The sequence below is a fragment of the Motacilla alba genome, chromosome 6 (genome assembly GCF_015832195.1).
Source record: "Motacilla alba alba isolate MOTALB_02 chromosome 6, Motacilla_alba_V1.0_pri, whole genome shotgun sequence".
Lineage (NCBI taxonomy): Eukaryota > Metazoa > Chordata > Aves > Passeriformes > Motacillidae > Motacilla > Motacilla alba.
The window spans coordinates 4590172-4607688 of NC_052021.1; the positions used below are offsets into that span (position 1 = coordinate 4590172).

General features: G+C 48.5%; 1 protein-coding gene across 4 annotated transcripts in view; it reads left to right on the forward strand.

The window, feature by feature from the left end:
• Nucleotides 1–17517, forward strand: part of PRKG1 (protein kinase cGMP-dependent 1) — a 372025-nt gene that overhangs the window by 329340 nt on the left and 25168 nt on the right. For 3 of the 4 annotated variants that reach the window (XM_038141718.1, XM_038141717.1, XM_038141719.1), the window contains one exon: nucleotides 16912–17008. In XM_038141718.1, the coding sequence (XP_037997646.1) occupies nucleotides 16912–17008 (97 nt within the window). Of the gene's footprint in view, nucleotides 1–15681; nucleotides 16811–16911; nucleotides 17009–17517 lie in introns of those variants that run through there. The other variant, XM_038141721.1, reaches the window with a different exon arrangement.

The window sequence follows — 17517 nt, forward strand, 5'->3', positions numbered from 1 at the left end:
CCCTGGAAGTGTCCAAGGCCTGGTTAGACAGGACTTGGAGCAACTTGGGGTAGTGGAAGATATCCCTGCCCATGGCAGGGGTGGCACTGGATGGGCTCTAAAGTGTCTTCCAAACCATTCCATGATTCTGGGATTTCAGCAGAGTCACTTGCTCAATACCAGCAGAACCTCTGATGTTGGAGGCTCCAGGAGGACAGCCTTTTTTCACAGCCCTTGGGCTGAAATTGGCTCATCCTCCCATCCCTGAATCCAGGGAAGGGGTTTGGAGCCCTGGCAGCTTTGGAAATACCACAGCTGCTGTCAAAAGGCCTCACATAGGAAGCCTCAAAATCCACTCTGCTTAAAAATAAACAGAGAACCACATGTTTTGTGCCTTAATAAGCTAAAACATTGGCACCTACTTAAAAAGCCAATTTTGATTTCGTCCCGAGGGATGCAGACACTCCTAATCCCCATGTATAGCTTACAAAGGAGCTCTCCCCCTCCTTGCCTGGTGTTAATCAGGCTGAGGTGCCTGACAGGAAAATCTCACAGAATTATGTTTGTTTGGAACAGAGCTGACTTCAGGCCTCCCCTGATTCGTTTTCAGTCAAAAGGAAGCTCATCTGAAAGCTCCACTGCTAATTCCAGGAAAGGAAGAAGGCATTAAGGCTCTCCTGGGAGTTTCAAGTGACAGCAGAGCCATTAGCAGAAGGGAAGTGCAGGAAGATGATCTTTATCAGAAACCACATATTTGGCTGTGTAGTTCAACCCCAGGAATCACTGTTTACCCCTTGGTTAAGGATGGTTTCATTACATTTAAAAAGAAATGTTTCTGGGTCTCTCATCCTCTCAGTGAGCAGCAGGTAGAGTTGGGCGTTCACTAAAGATGCTGACAGATTAAAACCTACTTGTAAAGGAAGAGATGATCCCCTTTGAAAATAGAAATGGGCTTTTGGAAAGGCTTTGTGTAGACTGACCGCTGAAGAAGTGAAGAACTTTATAAAAAGTCTCCATCTTTCTTGGGGAGTCCCTTCAGGCACTGGAAAGCCACAATTAGAACTTCTCTCCAGGCTGAATAATCCAAACTGTCCCAGCTTTTCTTCCCAGCAGAGCTGCTCCATCCCTCCATCATCCTGGTGCCTCCTCTGGACTTGCTCCAACAGCTCAAGTCCGTGCTGTGGTCTGGAATGCTCACACAGAGGGATCATCCCCTTGGGAGGGCTGAGATTCCTGCTGGAAAAGCACAAGGAGGGTGGGTTTGGTGTGCAACATTCTGCTTCTTCTTTTAACACCTTTCCAGGAGCTCCTGTGAATCCACCAAGCCTCCAGAGGCTGCCAGAATATTCCAGGGAATGTCACCACACACTTGCTGTGCTTCTTCACATGTGAGGAGAAAAATGGGCCTTTGACCTGATCCCAGACTTCCCATAGGTGATCTGCCCCAGGGCACATCTCCAGTGTATCTTCATTTTCCACATCAGGAAATAGATCTGAAGAGAGGCAGAAAATTAACCAGAAATCATAAAAAAACAGGTCTGACACCATCCTGCTCTCTCCCATCTTCTGGGAGCAACTGGCACAGAGGGAGCCTGAGTGGAAAGAGCTTCACCTGCAGAATTATTTCCCCTGTAAGGAGCTAACACTGGGTCTTTATAGCATAGAATTAGGCTGGAAAACTCAGGTATTTAATGTGGAGAAGAGTTCCCACAGCAGGGCATGTTCAGCGTGATCCCAGATGTTAAACACTCAGATAGTCCAAAAACCACTGGATTTTAGTGAAATGATGTCTCCCTTTACTAAATAAGTCTTGAAAATGCTGAATTGTGGGCAATTTTCAGGCTGGAGAGTCCCAGCATGCTCAGCCATGACTCCTGTGCTGCTGCAGTTTGTATAAAGCCAGACTGTTTTCCTGCTGCTTTCCTGGTGATCCCTGACATTCCATCCTTCTTCTAGCCCATCAGCATGGAGCTGATGCTTTCCTGTGGTTATCTTGAGGGGAATTGTCATCCCAGAGCCTGGTTTTGGCATTGGAAGTTTGGGTTCTTTTTTTCTATCTCTGTTTGATTTCATCTTTATTGGGAAGGCACTGAGGTGCTTCTGCCAGGCTCTTCCCAAGGTCCTTCTGCAGCTCATTTTGGTTCACTCTGTTTCTTTTCTGCTGCTCTGAGTGGCTGAATGTTCACAGAAACCTTTTAGGAACCTTTATTCATCTGAATTTTGACTCCATCAAGCAGCAGCAGCCCCAGCCTCAGGGTCACAGGTGGTGACCTCCTGCTCTCCAGAGCAGTTCTTTCTCCGTGGAAAAACCTCTCCTTTTGTCTCCTGGCAGCTTTGTGTCTTTAATGGCCTTTGCTGGGGAACATTCTGAGGGAACTTTTGGAAACCACATCTGTCGAGCAGATCAACTGTAAGTGCAACCCCTTCAGGAACCTCCCTATGTCCCACTGTGGGAGACAGTAAATCAATTTTATTCTACTCTTGATGAGAGCTTTCACTAAGAAGGATACAGGCAGTACAAGCCAGAGGTCCCCAGGTCAGCTTTGCAAAAGTGTCACACCCAGGGTCACTGAGGCTGGAAAATCCCTGCCAGTCCATGGAGTCCCAGCTGTGCCCAGTGCCCACCTTGTCCCCAGCCCAGAGCACTGAGTGCCACCTCCAGCCCTTCCTGGGACACCTCCAGGCATGGGCACTGCAAAGCTCCCTGGGCAGCCCCTGCCAAGGCCTGAGCACCCTTTCTATGCAGAAATTCCTGCTGCTGGCCAAGCTGAGCCTGCCCTGGCCCAGCTTCAGGCCCTTTCCCCTTGTGCTGTCCCTGTTCCCTGGCAGCACAGCCTGACCCCCCCTGGCTGTCCCCTCCTGGCAGGGAGTTGTGCAGAGCCACAAGGTCCCCCCTGAGCCTCCTTTTCTCCAGGCTGAGCCCCTTTCCCAGCTCCCTCAGCCCCTCCTGGGGCTCCAGCCCCTTCCCCAGCTCCGTTCCCTTCCCTGGACACGCTCCAGCCCCTCCAGGGCTCTCTGGCCAGGAGGGCCCAGAGCTGGACACAGCCCTGGAGGTCCCTCAGCAGGGCCAGCCCAGGGGACAGGCCCTGCCCTGGGCCTGTGGCACCCCATGGCTGGCACAGCCCAGGGGCCATCGGCCTCGTGCCCCCGGGCACCCCTGGGCTCCTGCCCAGCCCTGGCACAGCCCCCAGGGCCTTTCCCCACGGGCCCTTTGCAGCCCCTGTGCCCAGCCTGGAGCTGCAGGGCCCGGGCTGACCCCAGGGCAGGAGCCAGCGCTTGGCCTTGCTGAACCTCAGCCCATGGATCCAGCCTGCCCTGAGCCCTCTGCAGAGCTTCCTGCCCTCCTGCACAGACACACTCCAGCCAGAAATATTTTTAAAACTTCTTTTGTCTCCCGAGGAAGCAGTGAGGGTGTAAATCTCCTGCTCCATGCAGGTGTATGGTATTCCAGTAGATCTGTGCTACCTACAGAAAAATTATGTCAGGAAATTAGGGGAGGGCACTGGGAGGGGAGGCATGGCTGTGGGGACAAACTGTGAATGCTGCAGTGGTTTGATGAAAATAATTACGATGTTTTGAAAAAAAAATCCTGCTAATTATCCTGCTCCATAAAAGCAGGACAGGAACCAAATGAGGGTGTGGAGGAGCACAGGAATGTCCCCAAAGGCTGGGCCTTCCTAGGGCTGTTTAAAGGTGTGGAGCAATGGGCTGGAGGGTCGTCCCTGGAAATGTGGGATATTCCTGCCCTCCAGTGGATGTATGGGAAAGTGCTGGAGAAGGGATGGGAGCCTTCAAAGGGATGCTGAGAAACCCTCAGGAAGCTTCTTGCTTTTGATCCTCTGTCCTCTGAGCTGCCCCAGGTGTTGTGTACCAGAGCCCTTGGTCCCCTCTGTGTTCCCCACCCCAGAGAGCTGCTGCTGTGCCCGTATCCCATTGAATTTTCCAGAGCTGAAGTGAGATTCCAGTGTTGGGAACGTGGCTTGGAGGGGTTTTGGGGGAGCTCTCATCCATGCAAGTTCAGCTCCTGGGCTGCCACAAGCCCTTCTCCAAACCCAGCTGAGTGTGTGGGAGGTGTTTTAGGAAATGTTGCGCTCCATCAGAAAAGCAGGAATGATGTTGAACTGCTGGGATGTGCAGGATTTGGTGGCTGGATTCCCCTAATGAGCCAGCTTGCATCCCTTTCCCAGCCAAGGAGTTACCTGAGGTAAAAAAACCCTGGGAGTTCAGGTGGTTTGTTTGGTTCCTTGTTTTCCTAATCCCTTCCTGATTGTTCCCTTCCTATGTTGTCAGAGCACTTGGGAGTTTCTCCTGTGGTGAATTTCAGCCCAGCAGCAGCAGAGCAGCAAGAACTCTGTTTCTGCCTGGCTGCCATGTGTTAAATAAATAAATAAATGCCTGATAAGAACTTCCTTTAATCTGGTCAAGACAAGCTGTAAGATTGAGCAGCTCCTGTCTCACCATGTCAGACACCAACAGCTTCCAGGGCAGGCTGAGAAACACAGCTCTGGGCTTTAATGCTCTTAGACACTACAAGGAGGGGTCTTGAGTTTCCCAGTTTATCCCAGTTCTGGGCAGATCTGCTGGAAGTGCCTCAGTGCATCCAGCTGGGTCCTGTCTCTGCCCGTGCCCTCCAGCAGGTGTCCAGAAGGGGGAGAAGAGCAAAGAGGTGATTATTGATTTATTAATTGGCAGCCTCTGGTCTCCGGCGATTTGGGACTCGGGCACTTCCTGCTGTCAATAGATTTCAGCATTCCTTGGTGGGTTTCTCTTCCCTGAATCTGCACAGCTGCTCTCCGTGGCACACCCTGACCTTTTCAACTTTGATCGTCTCCTGCCAGTTGTCTTTTCCCCTAGCACAGAATCCAGTCCAGATCTGTGCTCCTCACCATCACTTTTCAGTACCTTTTCCAACTTCACTCCTTCGCTTTTGAGGTGAGGGCAGTAAAGGTGGATGAATGACCATCACCACCTGCTTTTGCAGGATTTTTTCCCCCTCACTTCATTCCTACAGGATTTCAAGTGTAGGTATTACCTTGTCCCTCGGTGTCTTTAATTCCTTGTTCAGATTTTCACCTCGGGCTTTTGTTTGCTGCTTTTGGTGATTTCATATCTTTGACCAATGCTGTCACTTTACTTCTTCTCCTTGTTTTTTTCATTTCATCCCTAAAGATGTTCAACAGGAAGGATCTGATCATGCACTGCTGGCCTCCCTCCATTAGTAAAATGAGCTGTGCATTTCCTATTTTGAACTTTTGTTTTAATCAATGCACAGACCTTTCTTCTTATATCCTTTCTGTAAGAGCCTTTCAAACCTTGTCAGATGCTGTTAGGAAATCCAAGCCAACTGTATCCAGCAGATCTCCCCTTCCCATGTGCCTGGAGACTCCTTCAAAGAGCTCCAGTAGGCTTGGGAAGCTCCTTGGCACTTCCCCAAAGAACTCCCAATTTATCCATGTGTCAAGTGCTTCTGTTAGGACAGATGTTGGGTTTAGGGGACCAGAGGGCTCTGGATCCCATCAAAAAGCCACTTCCATCCTGGAGGTCACAGAGAAGTGCTGGGGGAGGCCCATCTGGTCCCTTGGTCGACTTGGGTCCCCTCCTGACACTTCAATGGGGTTCCCCTGGAGCTTCCCTGGGAAGGAAGATGTGCTGGGAGGCTCTCCCCAAGACCTTCCACGTTGAGCCCAGGGGTAAAAAGTGCACTGAGCTTCTCCCACATGGCTTTGTTCTCCTCGGTGGGCTCTTTCCAGAGGGTCTCTGTAGGGTCTCTACAGCCCATGGTCAGGCTTGTGCTGCTGCTGTGGTCAGGAAGGGTTTATTATTTGGTTTGAAGCCTTTTGAAGTTGTTATTTGCCTTTTTTTGTTCTGTCTTATGGCATTTTTCCTTTCAACTGGACATGGTTTGGTTCTTTTTTCTTTCCTCTTTCTTGATTTGTTTGAAATGACTTCATATTTGACGGGTGCTCTTGCTTTTAATATCCTGGCTCCTGCTGCCACTCAGCCACTCCAAAATCCTGCTGGCCTCTCTAGGACCACGCCGGGTGTGTTGGCTGTGGCCAGATCCCCACAAGCCACTGCTGAGATTTCATTGTCCTCATCAGCTCCTTCAGCTGCTCTTCGAATTCCCTTTTGTGGCTTTTCAAGCAGTGTTTTATATGAAGCCTCTCTCCAGCAGTGTTAGATCATGATTTCTCTCTTACAAGGAGGTTCTCCCAAGGGAAGAATTTGAATTGGGCCTGGCTTATCTTTTCTTATCTATCATGTGGTTGTGGCTGCCTATCACATGATGATTTTAAGGTCCCTTACAACCCAAACCAGATCGCAGCCACCCTTGCTCATCCTTTGTGTGGCCAGAAATCTCATCCTTCCTTGTTTACACTGGAATTTCCAGCTGCAGTTGATTTGATAATTTGTTTTGTTAAGTCGATTTAGCACAATAAATTACTCTTTTTATAGGACAGGCTGTTTGGTGTAGCCTTCTTGTCTCCAGCATCTTCTGGGGGTGTAATTCTGTCATCCCAGAGATGGCCCTGCCATTCCCCTGTGCCAAAATAACCTTCCTGAGAGCTGAAACCTTCTAATTCTCCTGTTCTTCACCCTTAGACCTTTCTTGGATGTTTGTGCATGCACAGGTGCTTTGGTTTTCCTGCTTCTCCAGATTTTCTCCAAATGGACCTTTCATTCTTCTGCCTTTTCCTGCCTTTTGCCAGGTAAAGGTTGTTTGTGTGGAGGTGTTGAACTCTTCCTGCCTCTGCAGAGTCCATCCCACGTGAGCCAAAAGGACCTGCATGGCCCAAGCCCTTGATTTTGCTTTCCAAAGCGATGCTCACACAAAAAGCAAAATCTCAGCAGGTAGCTCCAATTAGAAGTGGGTTCAGAGCAGGGAGATCCCAGGATGGGGTTGGTTATGTGGAGCCCGGGTTCAGTGGGCTCTTCCCACATCTCCATCTGTCTGCCAGAGCAAAGAAGGGGAGCACCAAGCTCCTCTTTGTGAGGGAAAATCTGCTTCCTGCCTGCTCCCACTTTTCCAGTAGGATTTTATGTGACATTCCCCTCCTTCCTGCCTTCCTCTTCTATGTCACCTGTTTTTTCCCAAGTAAATTAGGATGGAAGATGCCAGATGGAACAGCTTCCACCAGCAGTGGCAGCACGGCTGGAGCACTCCGGTGTTCGCCAGAGGGATAAAGATGGAGGGACAGGACACAGGGAATGGCTTCCCACTGCCAGAGGGCAGGGATGGATGGGATATTGGGAAGGAATTGTTCCCTGGCAGGGTGGGCATACCTGGCACAGGGTGCCCAGAGCAGCTGTGGCTGCCCCTGGATCCCTGGCAGTGCCCAAGGCCAGGTTGGAGCAGCCTGGGACAGTGGAAGGTGTCCCTGCCCATGGCAGGGGTGGCACTGGATGAGCTTTGAAGTCCCTTCCATTCCAAACCATTCTGTGATTCCATGAAGTGCCCCTCAGCAGCCCTTGGAGAGGGAACACAAGTTCTTTCAAGGTAGATCTCTGCCTCTTAGCAGCTGCCAAGCTGGAATCCCTCTTGCAAGGGATTTTCTCCCAGAGGATTTGGACCGTTGGAAAAAAGAACCGAGGGCAAAACACTGACAGAGCTGTCTGAAACCCCTGGGACTTGAACAAATGCACAGTAAGTGGTGAACACAGCAAGTTGGACAAATAAATGTGTCTGACATCATCAATTTATTGATCTGTTCCCCACATTCCTTAAAAAATTTAAGAAGAGACAGCTGCAACCAAGTTGCCATGGTGACCTTTCCCATGCAGGTCCTGCCTGGAGGCTGGAGGCAAAAGGGCTCCTTGGAGTTGATGTGCTCAGCTGAGGCATTTTTGGGGTTCTTGGGATCTAATTAGCACTTTGCAATTAGCTGGGGAGGTTTCATACAGCGTAACTGTGATTTGAGCACTTTCAAGGTGTAATTAGGCTGAGCTTTCCTCGAGATCATGTCAGGCTTTCCAAGGGTGCACCTGAGGCTCTTTCCCAATGAATCCCAAGAGTTTTCCCTAAAATACCTTTGGTGTTGTTCAATGGTACCTTCGAATCCAGTTTGGGATTTATTGCCCTTGCAGAGTTCATTTGGAATTTTAATGCAAAATTCTTGTTTTCCTCTGTATCCACAGCAGCCTTGGCTCCCTTTGGTATTTTCCAAAGGAAAAAAAAAATCCCCAAGGTATCTGTAGGTATTGCCTCTGAATTCAGTCAGAAAAGTGAAAGGAAACACTCTTGATGCCTTCTTTTCCAAAGAGATTTTATTGTCTATAGATCCAAAATGTTGAATGCAAACCTAATGAGCAGAAAAGAGGGAATTCAGGGAGTTGTCTCCTTCCTCACCAAAATACTCATTTTTTTTCCCCTTTTGAATTGTTAAAGGGCATTAAATATTGCTGTGGGAGGTTTATTTTCTGCAGCCTTTGTGTTATTCCTTTAGGAGCTGGGGGTGGGTGTTCTCACAGAAATCTGAATCTGCTCAATCTGGGGGTTTAAACCCCAATTTGCCCCAGAAATCCATGATTTGATTATGAATTTATTTGGCTGTTGATAAATAACATTTTACTGCTCTTCCACTTTATCCTAAATATTCTGTTTGGTGGAACGAAATGAGCTTGTCAAGTCCAAGCCCAGCATCTGAGGTGCCATGAGAGGTCTTCTGCTTTTCCTTAGGATTTTGTTCACTGGGCCAGGATAGAATGTGATATGAGGCATTTCTTTGGCCTCCAGCTAAAATCATCCAGAGTTAAAACAAGAGACCAGGAAAAAGGGAGGGAAAAGAGAAGGAGCACCCCCCATCCTTAAGCAATATCCTCTAATACTGCACAGAACAGGAAACTCCACCAGAGGAAGGAATACTCCACATCCTCCCTCCGCCCCTTTTAATTAAAATGGATTAAAATCTGGGGGGTTTAATCAGACTATTCTGTAGGGTGTCTTGTTTGAACTATTTCAGGACATTTTGGCATGAGGAACAGTACAAATGTTGTTTTACCCAGAGCTGAATCCAGCACTTGCCAGAGCAGGAGGTGGGGAGTGTCCTGTTGGAAGCATGGAGCTGTTTCCTTAGGAGCTCAGGACGAACATGTGGATCTGGAAAACAAATACACATTTCCATGGAGATCTCCCTGTGACTTCCAGAGAAAATCAGGGATTGTGTTCCCTAAAAACCCTCCTTGTGCTCTCCTGAGAGGACATGGGCTCTGATCGTCACGGAGCTCCCATCAGTTGGCATTTTCTAGCCCCTTTTTTTTTGCTCTTCCACCAAAATTGTGGCTTTTTCTGCCCCATCAGCATCTTGTGGACGTGTAATGGACAATTCCACAACTTGGATGCTGGAATTGGAAAGTGGAGAGCCGGGATTTTGGGAGCTGAGACTCCTGGGGGCTGTTGTGAGCTTTAAAGGGAGTGATGCACTTCTCTGTGTTACAAGAGGAGAGAATCCCAAATGAATATCTGGGGTGGGGGGAAAGGGTGAAATTTGCATTTGAAGAGGTTTTCTCTCAGATGAGGTCCCACTGTGGAGTGGGAGGCACTGAACCCACAGCACAAGGTATTTAATGAGGTATCACCAATCTCTTGGCACGTTTAGGGCTTCAACAAAACTCACTTCAGAAAATCCTGACTTCTCAAAGAGCCTGGATGGGGAGAAGCTCTTTCTGAGCTGCTTTGGCTGCATTTCAGTGTGTTCAGTTACAATTCTGGGTGAGATCTGTGCAACATCCAAGTCTTCAAAGCCCCATAATTCCAACAAATCTCTCTGTTTAACTACTGAACTAACCTGGGATGAGCTCAGCCTTGCTGCAACATCACAGTGTCATGCTTGTGGTGCTGAGCTCTCACTGAAAAATGATTTGCTTTTAAAAAAGGGGAGGGGATAAGTGAACCTGTGAGTTTTTTAACCCTATATTTTTAATTTCAGATCTCCTTCCCCTTCCAGGGGAAGTTAGAGATGCCATGGCTTTAATGTCTGGTTTAGCTGCCACTCAAAGCTCCCTTTCTGCAAGAAAATCTGAAGCAGGGGGTGTGCAGTTTTCTCCTGCTGTGAAAGGCTGTGAGTTCAGGTGCTGGGGCATCCAAGAGAAATTCCCAGCCCTTAAACCATGGACTTAAAAAGAAATCCAGCCTTTCTTTTCCATGCAATGGTCTCAGCAACTGCAGCTTCAAACCCAGTGGCACCACCAGCACATGGCTTTTAAAAATCTCAAGGAAAAGGCTGTTGGTTTGGATTTTTGAAGGTGTCAGATGTGGAAGGCAGTGAGAGGAGCAGCTAAATCAGGAGTTAAAGCCACCTCAGAAGGATGGGCTGGAAGGAGGACACACCTGGGTTATTATTCCCATCTGTTTGCCCTGGATCCACCCACATATCCATCTTTCCGCTCTTTCAGTGTGGTTTGCAATTAAAAAGAAAATTGAGAGTAGAAGATGAATTTGATGTTCTCCTTCTTGGTCTTCCTTGGGGCAGGGCAGCAAATCCTCATCTGGAGGTAAACCCTCTCAGAGCTGCCAGGATCAGTAGGTGGCACCGTAGCATCCATCCCTCCCTGGACTGGATTGGCATTATAGGGTAGCTAATTCCAGGCAGGAATTACTGATGGAGATATCCTGGAATAATTTTGGGATCTGAATTTGTGAGCGTGCTTTTAAATGGCAATAACGTGACAGAGCTGGGAATGAATTCAGCTGTTCTGTAATGTTTGTGATGGACAAGGAAACAGGAAAATAGCTGGGCTTTTCCTTGGAATGGCAGCATTCCCTGAAAAGAGCTTTGGGAAGTTCCCAGGTGCATTTGTGCATCATGAGGAGACGGACATGTGGTATGTAGAGGAAGGAGCACAGAGGCCTTTCCCATGATGTTTCAGGTTTCAGCTTTTCTATTTTTCAGATTCTGTGCTGCTTTAGTGTGTGGGTCTGGGCTTCACATTAAGGGATGGTGAGCTCTCTGCACAGAGCAGGGAGACAAAACAATTCCTTCTCTAGCTGGGCACCAAGGACAAATGATCCAAATCTCAGCCCAAGAGCACAAACAACATGGACTGAGGAGAGAAAAACAAGCAGGATGGGACTGCATGGGCTGGAGCTGGAACTGGACAATGAACTCCAAGATGGAAATGGAGCAGAGCTTATCAAAGTGAGAGACCCCGTGACCGGGTGTGCATTTTGTGACCATTTTGGTTCATCTTGGGTGCAGCCCTGGCTGGGCTCTTGTGCTGCCCAAGGTGGATCCATGGAGGGCTTTTAATAAATCCCTGCTTTATTCTTTAGCTCTGTCTGGCCTCTGTTCTAGGGCAGCCTTCTCAAGGCATCACCTCTACATGCAGGACATTGTTATTCCCTGCTCTCACTGCCTGCTCTGCCTGAGGGGCATTTTGGGGCCAACACCCCCTTTCAGCTAACCCATGAGATCTGGGAGCGCTCAGATCCTGCAGAAGTCTGGGTTTGGCCTTTCCTGACAAGGGTTGGGTTCATACCCTGGTTGTTTTTCTTGCTGCAAAGGTTTGTCAAGGAACACCTTCCCCCAGAAGTCCTGACCCCATGGATTGATATCCAGAGGCAATGCTGGATAAGCAGGGTTTGCACCTGAGAGGCTGAGTGGCAACACGCCACAAAGAAATAGGGATTTGCTCTCAGTGCCTCCCAGGAATTTGCTTCCAGGCATTCCCAGGCTCTGGATCCTGCTAGTTGTGTCAATGCCCTGTGGCTGTCCCTGCTCCCTTGTGTCCCCTTCCTGAACCCCTCAAACAGAGCACAGCTGAAGCTCAGCATCTCATCATGGGGACACGACACAAGGTGCTTTTGTTTTCACTTTCACCTCTTCCTGGATTCCCCATTGTCCCAAATCCCTGGGAAAGACACGATCCTGAGCTTTTCAGAGTCATTGGAGCCAGTAGGGAAGGGAAGGGAAGCTGTGGCAGCCCTGCCACCATTTGCTGCATCAGCTCCTCCTTACATCACTTTCAAGGACGAAGCCTCCTGGTGACAGGAATTGTGGTCATGTTCCTGCCACTTCCCATTATTCACCTTCACTCAGATTTGACACAGCACAAATCCATCCTAGGGAGCTTTACTTGATTTCAGGGTTACCAGGCAGGAAGGGTCCAATGAATGGACCAGACCCAGGTGGGTCATTTAATCCCAGCTAAAATATGGACAGTCAGATGGAGAGTAAGAATAGTCACAGAACTGAAGATTTGGGGGAATTTTTGCTTTCTTTTACACAGATTTTTTTAAGTGCTCCATCAGCTGAAGCAGCATTTAATAAGAAATAAATTGCGGCTGCCCCACCTTGGAAGTGTTCAAGAAAGGGTTGGGAGCAGCCTGGTCTAGTGGAAGGTGGCTGGAACATGATAATGAAGGTCCTTTCCAAGCCAAATTATTCCATGATTCTCTGACCCCTTTAGAATCTCACTGAATCTTAAAACCATAAGGAGAGGGCTTTTAGTGGGCACAGAAATAAGGTTTAGTTTTGGGATGTATTTCCATCCTCACCCCAGCTGTGGATCTCAGGCTCACTTCACCTGTGTCTCCTTGCAGGCTGGCTCTAATCATCACCATCCAGGTGCTGCAGCTCCACTTGGCCCAGTTTTTGCAGAGATTCCATAATTTTCATCTTCAGGAATGCATTTCCTCAGTGATGGGTGAGGTAGTGACCAGGCTGTCCAAAAAAACCAAATAAAAGGCTGCTTGTTAAGCAAAGCTGGTGTCTGGCAGTGGGGAAGGCTCCCAAATTCTGGGTTTATCCCCCCAGACTGGTGGCATTTGCTCGGATCAGGGTGGTTGGTTCTCATTTGGTTGCAATTCCTGGCTGCCTGGCAGCCTGCAGGTGGAGAGGAGCCAAGTTTTCCCTGGAGATAACAGTTTGCTAACAGATGTCTGATGTTTCCCAACACGGTTAGGATGGGAATCAGGAGCTACTTCAGCAGAGCTGAGCGGCTGGGTAATTGCAAACCTTTGCTCTTCATATTTTCTCGTTTATCAGCTGCCTGGGTAACACGATTATTTAACTATTTTTGTTGTTGTTCATAGTTTTAGGAGGCAAAGCTTGAAGTATCTCTCAGAGCAATCACCATCCTAGGAGGCAGTGGCTCATTTAAATGCTGGGAAACCTCCAGGAGTGTGAGGAACCACAGCATTTCCTCTCCCCTTGGGCACAGCATTGCCCAAATATTTGGGCTGTGGCTCCTGCACTGCCATTTCAAAGGATTGGGATATTGGAAGATGGAATTTCCTCCTGAGCCCCCTGGTGTCTTGTACGGGGTGCCTGTCCCTGCCCAAGAGGAGGCTGAGGCCAGGCAGCTCCTCAGGAACAAGGATTTTATTTGGAGGCAGGGAAAGCAGTGGTCTTCCCAAGCCCCAGCTCTTCCAGAGGAGCTTTCAGGAGGTTTCTGCCATTCAGATCCACAGGAAATCTGGGAGAAGAGCTTGGAGGCTCTGCAGGATGCTCCTGCCTAACTCAGACCTGAACATCTCCTGTGCTGCTCTCTGAGGTCCCACTCTGCTGTCAGCTTCGGATGTGGGCTGTGAGCTCTGCCAAGGGTGGGCTAGTGTCAGTAAGTGACAAAAACCTGCTTCAATAAGCAAAAAGTTCGATTAGGAGCACACTGGGAGTTGATTCCAGGTGTCCCACCAGCTCCTGTGAAAAGCTCAGCCTTCATTTTAAAAGCTCTTTATAAAAGAACAGACTGTTCATTCCTTTTGGATCACACATTCCCTTCTTGTATCTTTTCTTTTTGTGCACTTCCGGCTAGGATTTTCCAGGCATTTTGACCTGGGATGAGCAGCACAATTACCAAAATATCCAGGGAAAGGCTCTTTCTTAGTTACAGCTGATTCCACTGGAGACAAACAAGCCCAGAAATCCAAGAGCAGGAAGTTCAGGCCTCGCGTGTGCACAGCTCCAGTGTGTGACTGTGATGCCACTTGTGCCTCCAAGGTGTCTTCCCAGCACTCCTCCCATCAATTAACTCAGGAATTTGAACTCTTCCAGAGTCAGAAAAGTGTGTGATTATTTGGAAAGTCTCCAAGCACTGGCATAAGGCTGGGATTTACAATAAAACTGCCTTTCTGATAAAAGAGGAATGGCATGAGGTTGAGGCATCTCCAAGGTGGAGAAAAGCACCCTGCCCTGGCAGAGGTGGATTTGTCCCACAAAGGAGGGTGAGTTATTCGCACCTCATCCTACACAAGTGGGGCCAAACTTTCCCTGCTCTCATCCCACCTCTGTTCTACGCAACTGCTTCCTTGAGCAGATTGCCCACAGAGCCTGGGGGCTCTCCTCCCTGGGGCTGTGGCAGAGCTGGGGGCACACAATGCTGTGCCCTGGGCTCTGGGATGGCCCTGCTGCAGCAGGGAGGTGACACCAGGTGTGGTCCCTTCTAGCCTGAGCCGCCTTGTGAACATCCCAAACATTCCTGACTGTTGCAGATTCTTTATGCTGATCCAGAACTCAACATTTTCCGACCAAAAGACATTATTATATCAACTTCTGTATTCCTTAGCACTGCCCTCCCAGTGCCTTGAAAGGGCCTCTTGACTTTGGGAGGTAAAATCAAACACCACAGATGTTTTTTTTACCATCGTTCTGTCGAGGGAGGAGCTCACACTGCACAACCTTGGGAGCAGGGAGCAGCAGCTTGGGTTCAGGGAGCAGCACGCTCAGCTTCAGGAATTTGGAAGGAATTGTAAACTCCACGATGAGGATCATACCCCTGGGTTCTGATTTAGCTTGGGAATGTTTGTATTTTCATCTTTTTATTGAAGAGATTGATCCTCCTGCTTAGCAGGTTTGGAATGCATAATGACTTAATTTACAGGAATTCGATGTTTAAGTGCACTTGGACTTTTGTAGCTGGAAATAAAACAGAATTCCAGTGGGACTGTTGTTAGTGGGCATGGGAAGGGCTTGTTTGCTTGATTTTACCTGTGTTTTGGTTTCACTGCATATTTTTGGCATTTCTTTTGGGGTTTGGAGACTTGTTGCGCTGTATTTAGGAAAAAAAAAAGGCATCCAATTTGCCTCATCTGCTATGCTGCACTTGTGTGTTCTCATTACATCCAAGGAGTGTGGCAGAGGGAATTAGCCATGGGATTTCCCAAAGCAATCCCAAGAATGCAGCAAGTATTTTTCTCAGCAAAATTTGACATGTTCCAATACAAATCCAGAAGATTTCATCTTCTTTACCCAGGAAGGTGTCCCTGCCCATGGCAGGGAGGTTGAAATCAGGTGGTCTTGAAGGTCCCTTCCAACCCAAACCGTGGTGTGACCCTGGCCCTGGCCCTGAAATTTTATGTCTCTGTGTTGGCAGGAAATTTTCCATGCTGGGATTTCATCTTCCTGGCAATTAGAAATCATTAAAGGTGTTCAACTGCTCTGTCCATTCATCATGGAAATGAGAGGTGCTCACTGCTCTGTCAGCCCTGAAATGATGGCTCTGCTGTGCTCTGAAAGGGGACATTTAAATCCTTTTTTAGTGCCAGCTCAGCGTTCACCTCGTGATGAGCACGAAGGGATCAATGAGCAGCTGTGGCACACAAGGTTATCCCAAGTTCACAGCAGGCTCCGTGCTGATTGGCTTCCAAAGTCAGATGCATCAGGAGCAAGGTCACCGACAGGATCTGGTGACAGCATAAAAAACAAAGCAGAGTTGAAGTCATTTGTTGACAGCACCCCCTGGGAGAGAATTATGCTTTATTGCCTCAGATTTGGGGCTTTGTGATGTGACCTTTCACACTGCTGGACTCTTATTTGTAGTTTTCCCTTTTCACTTGGAAAATGATGGAGTTTTGCTCTCTCTCCCCCATTGGCATTGAGGTTTTAAATAGAGCATTGGAGGTGGTTTGAAGGGAATCTGTTAATTAAATAATCAGGGTGGGAACGTCCCAAAGCTGGCCAGGTGGCCACGGGAGTGGGATGGTGGCTCATCTTCCCACCGCTGTTATCCTGCACGAGCAAAGCCTCCAGTGATTATGCCCTACTGTTAATTGCAAGCTGTTCCAGCTCAAATGAAGCCCTGCACCCTCCAGGCCTCCCTCCATAATCCAGCCAACTCTTTTCCCATTAAGTCACCCACAGCCAAAGGTCGGACACGCCCAGGGACTCTCCAGCTGGCAAATGTCACATTTTATGGAGGGGGCGGATCCTGCTCATCCATTTCCCCTCCAAGCCTTTCTAAAAATACCCTAAACCTTAACAAGGAGCTATTTTGGAGGAATTATGGTCACGGATAGGCATGGGAAGCTGCTTCTGGCAGGCTTGCTCGGGTTGGAGTTGCGTGTTCCTTACTCAGGCGCGTGGTGGTGTGGGGCAGTTGGCCATGGGATAAACAGAGTGCATCAGGATTTTGGGACCTCCTGGCTTGGGATGGCTGCTCTGAGTGGGTTTATAGGAGGAGAACAAGTGAAGATATCCTTATAGGAATGCTGATCTGTGCCTGAAGTCATTCATTTCAGGGATTTGCAGCTTATCAGATCTGATTTCATAAAACCTGGCTGGGATTTCTCTCCAGGGACCTTTAGTGATCCTGCCACTTCCAATAAACATTTATAGAAACTGCTGCCAGCCTGTGGATATGAGAAACTCCTAGGAGAGACTCCTGTACTCCAAAAATCCTTAAAGACACCAAACTATTTACAAGCAAACCTCACCCAGGAGAAGATGGATAGAAAGTGCCCAGCCTTGGGAGCTGGATTGCGGTGCCAGGCGTTGGCTTTGCACCCTCACTAGGGATGTTTGCTATTCCCCATTGGAAAACCGTGCCCTCCGGAGCCATGCTGGGATTGAGGGCAGCAGAAAAGTGAATTTTGAGAGCTGAGATGGAAGTGCAGCAGGTAAAGGCTGGCCCAGGCTCCCACAGCTCGGGGCCGGCGGCGCGCGCTGCTCAGGTTTGCGCCTCTAAGAAATTTCCGTTTTTTCGCCTCAAAACCTCCAGATACGAAGCCGAAGCTGCCTTCTTTGCCAACCTGAAACTGTCGGATTTCAACATCATCGACACCCTGGGAGTCGGAGGGTTCGGGAGAGTGGAGCTGGTAGGTGACCTCTTCTTCTTTGTGTGACATCCTCATACAACTGCTGTGTTAAAGGCTTAATTTTGTTTGTTATTACATCCCAATAACCCCGAGAAAAATGATCTGCTGGGATTATCTAGTGAAGAAAGCTGACTTACATTTCCTGAGACATTTATAAAAAATGTACCAATAAATGCTTTGCAGTAGCCAAGAAGGATTTATGTCCTAAGCTGAGAGAGGAGCACACATCTCCTCTCTCTCTTAAGTGGTTTATGACATTGATTTATGGCCTTTTAAAACAACCTGGAGAATTGCGTGAGTGCTGGGATTGGAAGAGCAACTTAAAATCTTATTTAACCAGATTCAGAGTAACAGTAGAAAGCCTCTCCTACACATTTTTTATTCTGGTCTAGAGTGGTTGCACTCGGTTATCCTCAAAGCTGAACATCCAGCACCTGACCCACGACAACACATCCCAGACAGGGCCTGGTTTTGTGCAAAACTGTAGAGAAAGGACAAAATCCAAGCCT